Raw genomic sequence first — 10,334 nt, 5'->3', positions numbered from 1 at the left:
ACCTGTAAAAACTAATCTTTATGCTTATCCTGAACCTAGCTTCCAACTTACAATTTATACCCTTGTATATTACACAATTAAATGTGTATTAATTGCCTTAGTTTAAGCAGATGATAATTTGAGTGCAATTTGATATTAAGAATAAACCAAATTGACAGAGCATGTTCAGGATGGTTATCCATTGGTATTAAGCAGATAACACCACTTAAAAAAAGGTATCAGGATGAAACCCGTTGGTTACAATGACACTTCTACTGCCAGTTGAAAGCTGCATCATCTTGATGCCACTCTATATCAAGTAGTATATCACCATAGGCAATTTGAATTAATATACAATTTAAACATATACAACGTGTAAAAAGGAAGGGTTTATAAACCTGAATCACATGATCTACATGAATCAAAATCTATACAATGAATCAAAATATCTTTATGGTTGGAAAAGTAATAAAAGATCCAATCAGAAAAAAAAAACGTCTAAACATTTTTCTAATTGGGTCTTTTAATTGCTTCCTTTTATCTTACATATAAAAAGTGGTCAAGTGAACCTTGGCATCTTGTGACAGCCTCTGGTTCCACAGCTCATATTTTCGACAACCCATTATGCAGTATTTGGTATAGTTATTCTATACATATCTTATTTTACAATCTTGGTCACTTGGGTGTATACAGTGCAAATGTTTCTGGTGCAGCAAAAATATGAAAAATAAATATCACTTTGTGGGATGCTGGCATCTTGTTGCCATACATACATGACTAAACACTTCAGGACAATTAGAAGCAATTCTAAAATTATCCTATAGCAACTTAACATTGCGGTCTTTGCATGAAGGTACTAAATGTGGGCCAAACCCAACATCACAGCACTATCTTCAATCTGTAGTGTTAGATCACAACTCCATGGAGTCATTCTGTTGTGATCGATCTATATTCTGGTCCTCTCAACAGCTATAAACCTTGAATCCTGGATTCATACAACTGGACAAATTTTCACACCAAACCTCGAGTGTCTGTGTTCCTCATCTCATTAAAACTGCATATTTCATTTTCAGCGTCAGGATCAGAATTTTATGGGTCGTCAGCAGCCATAAACCATCCATGCCAAGGTATGATATGTGCATTCTGATTAGCCTCTTTAGGTCTCACTGATTTATGCAGTTAGTTTACTGACTGCAGCTTGTTTTTCTGTACAAGTCCCATCAGCCTCCATCAGGCCCTTTCATCAAACGTTTCCAGCACCAGGAGCGATGCAGGTCCCTTCTTGAAAGACCTGTGGCACTGTAGTGCATGAAAACAAAAAGAAAGTTGGGTTCCTAAGGCACTCAAGCTTGCTCACATAGCATTCACTTCCACAACTTGCTGAAACTATCAAACCTTGTGTCTTCACTAGTTTCTGATGAATTACAGCACATAATTGTGAGCCACTATTCCCATCTTCTGACAAGCGTATAATGTATCTATGTTGCTGAGGCAAGACTGTAGAAGAACACTACATAGACTAGTTACAGAAGCAAAATAGGCTGGTGAAAAAAACAGAGGTGGAACTACAGAGGCTGAAACTGATCAGGGCCTGCAGTTGGACAGCCCTGGCTGTATTTCTGACAGCTGTGTCACTTGGTCTGCTGAGTTCTTGCCAGGAGTCTAAGTCTAACATGTTAGGATCCTATCCTCAGGATCCATGTCCCTTGCATAAAAAGATAATCCGAATTAGTGTCAAATGACAAGGAAATACAATGAATGCATAGGAGGAGGCATAGTTTGACAATCAAGGGTAATCTTCACCGACTACCTCCAAGCGATGACAACAGGTTTGGAGAAAGTGGGCAATTTCTCTGTGTTAGTATTTTAGTATTTTGTGCATTCACTAGAGTCTGGGGGAGGGGGGGGGGGGGGGGAATTGTATGGATAAAATAAAATAAACAAAAACTGGATTTAACCAATTTATCTTAATAGCCTTCGCCTGTTATTTGCTTCCATATATTACCACATTTTGTGGACAGATTATTTTTAGGTGTGACCTTAGATTTAGGGCAGTATTCAATGAGAAAAATTCTCCGTGTTTTATGGAGAATTTGTGCTTTTTTCGCGTTGGACGGAGAATTTTGGTCTCAAAAAGTGAACCACCCTATCCAATGTGATATTTTCGCCATCTAAGTGATTATCGCTATGTCTCTCCATGTAGCAATTCTCCATCTTTTCATGGAGAAGTGGAATGTGAACGTTTAAAATAAAAAGTTTTTTTTCAGGAATTTTATTCTGTGAAGGGGCGTGCTATTTTTATTAATGTGCTATATTATAGCACATGAATATATATATATTTTTTTTTACACATAACAGCAAGCAGGGGGCCGGAGCCGAGAGCCGTTCATTAGATATTCAATGATATTCATCATTACATATGCACGATCGGGAGCAGTGAATATACCCGGTCCCCTGCTGGCTCTGGGTCCCGGGGAGCCCTCCTTCCCTACACATACGTTCTGGGGCAGACAGGGAGACTTCAATCTCCCTGCCTGCCACCGTCCCACGGCTCCCTGCAGCGGACGCTCGTCTGCTGCAGGGGTTAAGACGCGCCGCAAGGGGCAACGAGCCCCTGCGACATTGTATAGTGTATAAAGACCCGTGACAGAGAATCTCCAAACATGGAGAATCTCCGTAAAAACACGGCGAGTGCATGGCAAGAAAAAAAAAACCTCTCGCCATGCAAGGAGAAAATTCTCATTAAATACTGCCCTTAGTATGAACTACTTTCAAATGTCAAAATTTGTGCACAGGAATGGGGCTACAGCTGTAGTAGCAATCTAGTCAATGAAAAGAAAATGCTATAACTGGGATTTTCTGAGGTGGAGAAGCAGAGAAAGGTTTTAATTAAATAAAAATGAATAGTGGTTTGCGGGGAGCAAGAGAGTTACTTTTGGCTATGTCAGGAAGCAGTATATACAGATGGGGCTGCTTTTATTGTTGCCGCCAGACCGCCATCCACAGGGGGACATGGACACATGGGCGTCCATTGCAGAGAATAGTGCGCGAGAGACAGAAGAATTTTGGACAATTATTCAGTATTTTGAAATATTTTTATATTTCAATGAGGTATGTTGAGGAGACCCATGTGTGAACACAAAATGCATTTATGTTGTATAAATTCTTGAAATACACACATTTTTCGAATGCATCCTAGAAAACGATAGATAGAATCTGATTGGTTGCTTGGCCAACATTACCTTAATTTTCAGAAGTTATTAAATTTACGCCTCGATGTTAAAGTACAATTTATTACAAAATCTTTACAATGGGTGACATCACCTCCTAGTATGGACTGAGATTTAATTAATGTGTTCGTTAGCAGAGGCTTGGTTATGACATCACAATGTTGAAGGAAAGCAGATAAAAATGTATCAAAAGTCTTTTCTTTATCAGATCAGTCAAACATTTTTTACTGTGCTCCCAGATTAGAAGAAGTGGCATATAAGTCTGAGTTTCTTCTTTTATTTTAAGAATTCAACATATTTGTCTATGTAACCCATCAGTGACAAAGCACTGAACAACTTTAGTAAAAAAATGTGCTATAAAACTTAATGATTACTAAAAGTGGTTGCAGTTGTAAGGGTGGCAGATTTTCCATAGTTTACCATTCCCAATTGAAGTCCACATAGATCGTAAAGTGTGCCAAGAAAGGTAAAGGCATCATGCCCAAAGGATGGGGAACGTACGGGTTACACTAATTGGGGGGCCATGTTGACAGACAAAACGTGAACACTCATGTTGACCTTTTCACTGTTAATCATTCATAGTGGACCTAGTGACATATACCCACTTGAAGGGAGGAGCGGCAAACTGACGGCATCAGTTTGCACTGCAGAGCCTGCATCACTGTTAAGGGACCTGTAGCTCCTCTGTAATTAATTCAGGTGGTGGCAGTTAAGTGTATGGTATATCACTATAATAGAATATGCAGAGCCAAACTATACAGGTATTAATATGTTTTCATCATTTACTACTGAAAGCTAAGATTATGTAAGTGTAAGAGCCTGTAGGTCAGATGGAACATGCCTCAGAAAATAGAAACTTATTGGGTACATCATTAAGAACACCTGGTTGGTCATTTGATCAACTCATGCTTTAGCAACCAAAAGTATCAAAGCAAGCAGACATTCAAGAGGGTGAGTTGTCCAGAACAAACTCTATGGAAGAAGTGTGCTCGGAGTGAAAGAAAAACCCCTAGTCAATAAATAAAATCGCATCTCGGACCTGGGTTATTGCTAGGTTGGTGACATATGGACCCGGGTCAAGGTGCGGTGTGAAAGCACCACAGTATACAACATGGGTCGACCAACTCTGCGCCCTCTGTATAATGGGTAACCAGGTTTTAGTGTGAAAGCGCTTGGCACTGTTCCGACCCAGTTTAGCGATGTGAAAGGGGTATAGATGTTAAAGAGTCTGTACTACTGTATTTCACACACATGTAGAGATTAATGAGAAGATTTCTGTAGCACCAGCATATCCTGTTGCATTTTATAATTTGGAACAGAATAGCAAGAAGATGAAACTGGGTAAAAAGACAAAGTAAAAGGCCCTGCTCACAAGCTTACAATCTGTAGAATGTATGTCCGGTCGGTATCATTCTGTAGGTGAAAACACCATATTAATGACCGCATACCTCCCAACATGACCCTCTCCAGGAGGGACAGAATACTGAGATTTAGGGGTCTGTGATAAATTTGGATTTGGGGGTTTAAAAAAAATAAAAATGCCAATACCAATGGTTCAGTGGCTAGTGGTATAATGGTGTGAAAAAAGTTTTTTTTGGCACAATATATACGGGTATATTCAATTCGTATCAGATCCAGTCCAACATTTGTCGGAATGGATCCAACACTACCTATTCAATCAGCAGCCAAATCAGAATGTCTGATTTGGCCGCTGCTGCTTCTGCTCACCCGGCTAGCACCAGGATCCGGGTAAGGTACTGTTGCTCACCTGGCGCCATTCTTCCCTGCCTTAATCCAACTCTTTCAAGTTGGATTGAGAGTGCCGGAAACAGGGCCAAAACCATATTTAGATGTAAAAAGTAGGTGGAACAGCGGCTATTCTGCCAATCCACATAGTTTTCAACATGTCGGAGCATTCCGACCTGTCAGAAAAAAACTGCCCATATTGAATAGGTTGGAACCTCTTCCGGCCTAAATCAGTCTGAAACTGACTCTAATTGAATATATATATTGAGCATTGTTTAAAATGTCACAGCTTAAGTGTTGCTGACTAATGGTGTGTACACACTTGTACAATGTGCATGAGATTTTGACTATATAGTCAAAATCTCATCTAGATCTCATGCAGATTGTATGGGTTTTTAACTCTTGCGATCCCGATGCACGCTCCCGTATCGCAGCCAGAAAGTCTTGGTTACAGAGACTATGTAGTGCAGATCTGAACTATAGTCTATACATAGTCTAAATTGTATACATAGTCTAAATTGTATACATAGTCTAAAGCAGCCCATACACAGCCCGATGCCGGGCTGTGCGTTCCTTGCTTTGAGGTGCACGCTCCCGCGGCACCTCATCGCACAGTACAAAAAGTATGTGCTTGCACATACTTTTTGTACTTAGTTCTCATCACATTGCATGGCATGCACATGCAATGTGATGTGATGTGATCTGTGCTATTTAAGCCCACAACGCACGCCCGTATCAGGCCGTGTATGGGCAGCTTAAATTGTATACATAGTCTAAATTGTATACATAGTCTAAATTGTATACATACACGCACCAATTTTACTGTGCTATGCGTTTTTGTCTATACAATTCTCCTGCCATAATGCGATGCAATGTGTATTTTTATGAGTGCGATGCGATTAACCCATGTTTGTACTGTTCATTTTCAGATGTAGTCTAAAAACTACGTGCTGTACATACTTTTTTGGACATACAATATCGGGCTCCCGGGAACGCGCATGACGTCGCATCGCAAACGCCCATAAACACACCACGATTATTGTACATAAGATGCGTTTTGTACTTGAAAAGTACAAAACGCATTCGATAATTGGTGTGTGTATGGTCACCTTAATGGTGCCCATACATGTTACAATTATTGTATACAATATCTCATCTCATATTGGTTTTGCGATAAGATGAGATGTGCTGCACATACTTTTTGTACTAGATCTCATCTTATCGCAAAACAGAGATGCGATATTGTATACAATAATTGTAACGTGTATGGGCACCTTAAATTGTAATACACAGTCTAAATTGTATACACAGTCTAAATTGTATACACAGTCTAAATTGTATACACAGTCTAAATTGTATACACAGTCTAAATTGTATACACAGTCTAAATTGTATACACAGTCTAAATTGTATACACAGTCTAAATTGTATACACAGTCTAAAGGTGCCCACAGACGCTACAATTGTACTGTGCTATGCGTTTTTGACTGTACAATGGTTCTATACAATTTTTCTTCCAGCTTGCTATGAGATGTGCACTTGGATGCATGTGATGAACCCATGTTTGTAATGTTAAATTTCAGATGTAGTCTAAAAAGTACGTGCAGCACGTACTTTTTTAGACATACAATATCGGGCTCCAGGGAACATAAACACCATCCAATAATTGTACATAAGATGCAATTTGTGCTTAAAAAGTACAAAACGCATTCGATAATTGATGCGTCTGTGGGCACCTTAAATTGTATACACAGTCTAAATTGTATACACAGTCTAAATTGTATACACAGTCTAAATTGTATACACAGTCTAAATTGTATACACAGTCTAAATTGTATACACAGTCTAAATTGGGTACTTGTTTCATAGCACGGCGCCCATCGAATCACATACCATAAAGGCATACGATGCGATGTTACGCGATGGCAGCCGATGGTATACAATTTTTAAAATTGTATAACATCGCATTGTATGCCATATACAATTTAAAAATTGTATAAGCACCCTAATGGGTGATTTCAATGTTAAATGTGCCCCCTATAAGATAATTCATTTTATAAGCACCGTAATGGGTGCTTCCAATGTTAAAAGCACCCCCACTATCAACGCCAACCCGAAGCGCGGCGAGCATAGCGAGCCCGCGATGGGTGGCGGTACGCGTCCCCCGACCTTTTCATACCCCCACTATCCACGTCGGCGTGGAGTTGATTTTACATAATGTGGCGAGCGCAGCGAGCCCTGCGAGGGGACGCGGAATATATGTGAAGTAATCCACGTACGCTCGCCACACTATATAAAATCAACTTAACGCCGACGTTGAGAGTGGGGGTATGAAAAGGTCAGAGGATGCGTACCGCTGCGCTCGCCACGCTTCGGGTTGGCGTGGGGGTGCATTTAACAATGTAAGCACCCATTAGGGTGCTTATACAATTAAAAGTCGTATAGGGGCTTATACTATTTAAAATCGCATCGCATTCGGGCATATGGCATGCGATGCGATTTCATACAACTTAATATCGTGGGCGCCGAGCTAGGAAACAAGTACCCTAAATTGTATACATAGTCTAAATTGTACAAGTGTGTACACACCTTAAGTTTGCTACTTACAGATTGAGCCCCTCTCTTTCATTGCCGGCGCTCGCCAGAACGTCCCTGCTGGTGGAGAGGGACTCCATTAGACTAGGACTCGTGAGCTATGCACACGTGTCCCAGTCAGCCAGCAGCTGGGCGACAGGACCCTGCACGTCTCCACTTCAGGGAGACTGTCAGGGTTGGGTTTGGGGAGGCGGTGGGGAGCTCAGTCGGAACGGGGGGGGGCGGGGGCGCCATGGGCACCCATGAGCCCCCTTCAGATGGCTGGCAATAGAATCGCCAGCCCCTGCAAGTATGAGAGGGGCTCCATCTGTGAATGGCCAATGTCTTCCTATTTCATAATGGCTACGTTCAACAGAAAACATGCCATTTTGCAAAGCATATGCTATCTAAAGCTGGTTACTTCAATAACCTCAGAGGCAGGTTCATATATCGTAACAACTATAACCTAACAACCTATTTGATGATAATTTAAATATAAAAAAGTATATCTATATATTATGTAATGATTGACACCCCCACTGCATAAAATTATAAATCTCATCAAGGTAGCACCTCTCACTACTAGCAGCTAGGATGTGCGGTCTAGACCCACTTTTCTGATATACTCCAAAAGCCTCTACAGTCACCAAATTTCAATCCAAGAAAGCACTTTTGGAATGTGGTGGAATATGAAGTTGGCAGTATAAGAAATGTTTGCAGTACTTTGTCGAGCCCCTATTCTAGGGGCAGATACCTTTTACTACAAAGAAGTACCTAATAAAGTTGTCAAGTACTAATCTGTACCAGAAGGCTGTGCTGCATACGTTACTATGTTATTGGCTGGATATTGCAGGCATAATCTTATGATATGAATATAAATATAAATACATAGGCTCATTATTGGGGTCAGCTTTTGGAACTACAGGGATGCCATCAGCCGATGTGTGAAGTATTCTTCCAAAATACCTCGAAGGACACCCGAACAATCTAATTTGGTTTTCATTTTCCAATTTGACACACAAACCTATACAATCTCTGTTGTTATTTTATCCAAGTGTGTGCCAAGAATAAGATAGGACACAAATTTGAACTTTATAAATATTTTTTTTTTTTTTTTTTTATCAAAAGCATACTGAATATTGAACATCTTATCAAGCCCATTTTGTTAAAACATATCAAAGTTAGAAGGGCAAAGGCAAAATTCAAACAATGTAAGAATAAGGAGAATTTTTTTTCTACTATTGTTTAGTATTAAAAATTAAATAGCTAATATTAAACTGTTTTCTAGCAATTGCACAGCCAATTCCTTGCCTTTAACCCCTTCCCGACATTTGACGTACATTTACGTCATGGCCGGTATGTACTTCCCGACACATGGCGTAAATGTACGTCATGGCTTTAAACTGTCACCGCGTCTATAGACGCGGTGACAGTTTAATCAGGTCTGCTGTCCCTGACAGCAGACATGTCCCTGCATGCCCAGGGGGGGCTGCGATGCCACCCCCCCGTCGGCGATCGCTGTGATTGGCTGTTCACACTGAACAGCCAATTACAGCGTTTTCTGTGTCACCGGCGAATAACGTTCGCCGGTGACACAGGGATCGGTGGTGATTGGTGCTGTAAAGTACAGCACCAATCACCACGGGGTGTAAGGGTGACACTGGTGACACTGGTGTCACCCCACCTCACCCCACCCGCCCCCAAAGGCCGTGATTGGTTCGTCGGACCGACGAACCAATCACAGCCATGGAGGGTGATTTAAACTAACGGTGACTGCACTGCAGACGCCATTCCGGTCTGGAATTGCGTGCAGTGCGGTCACCGTGCCTATCTGCCGCGATATACTGACCTGATCCTTGCAAACACTTACCTGATCACTGCTTGTAGCGTTCCTGGATCTTGTTACTTCTTGTGACTTCCTGTGTTGTGCTGTGCTGTGTTGTGCTGCTGCAGTGTGTTCGAGTTATAGATAGAGAGATAGAGAGAAAGAGATAGAGAGAGATAGAGAGGGCTAGTGACAGAGAGTGCTATATTTTGTGCTGCTGCGGTGTGATAGAGTTATAGATAGAGAGATAGAGAGAGATAGAGACAGAGTGATAGAGAGTGCTATATTTTGTGTCTGCTGCCCCCCCCCCCTTTTGTGCTGATCACTATATCTGAGGTGATCAGCAACTTTTTGGGGGTGCAGAGGTTTTTTTTTTATATATACCTGCCAGTTGCACTGTCAGTTGCACCAAAGGTTGTGCACTTGCTGCCCCTCACTGGTAATCAGTGTCGCATCACTGATCACCTTTTTTTTTTTTTTTTGAGGGTGCTGTGGGGTCTTTTTTTAATTTTTTTTGATCAAATTTTTTTGATCAAATTCCTGTTGCCTTTGAGCGCTGTTCAGTGACGGACATTACTGACCAACATCTGTGCTCAATTTTTGGCGCAGGACCTTTTTTTTTTTTTTCTGCACTACATACACACACTACACACTACATACTACATTGAAATAAAGTTTGTACCCCCCCTACACTATACACGTGTTGAAACATTTCACTACCAGAAACACAAAAATAAAAATGGCATCCCAAATGTCATCCCAGTCATCCAGAAGAATGTATTCAGCGGAGGAGGCATATGCCATGCTTGCCTCTGACTCTGACACAGCCAGTGAGGCAAGCGGGGAATTTGAAGGATTCATCTTAAGCTCCTCTTCCTCCTCTAGTGATGAGGGACCCCCTCAAAGACGCCCCCGTAGAGCAGCTGAGACCCCCCCCCCCCCAATAATTGATCTCGTATGGACCCCACCACCAGACAATT

General features: G+C 41.3%; 1 protein-coding gene across 6 annotated transcripts in view; it reads right to left on the bottom strand.

Annotated features, from left to right (window-relative positions):
• The window catches only part of BRD1 (bromodomain containing 1), a 128,109-nt gene that overhangs the window by 16,285 nt on the left and 101,490 nt on the right, over positions 1-10,334 (bottom strand). The window contains exon 10 of one of the 6 annotated variants that reach the window (XM_083182911.1): positions 1-1,278. This exon is cut by the window's left edge and continues 619 nt beyond it. The exons of the other annotated variants lie outside the window; for them this stretch is intronic. Coding sequence (XP_083039037.1) covers positions 1,223-1,278 — 56 coding nt within the window. The 3' untranslated portion in view covers positions 1-1,222. The remainder of the gene's footprint in view (positions 1,279-10,334) is intronic. 6 annotated transcript variants of the gene reach the window in all.

This window comes from Crinia signifera, chromosome 4 (assembly GCF_055691185.1).
Source record: "Crinia signifera chromosome 4, ASM5569118v1, whole genome shotgun sequence".
In the NCBI taxonomy this organism is placed as follows: domain Eukaryota; kingdom Metazoa; phylum Chordata; class Amphibia; order Anura; family Myobatrachidae; genus Crinia; species Crinia signifera.
This window is presented reverse-complemented; position numbering and strand designations above follow the sequence as displayed.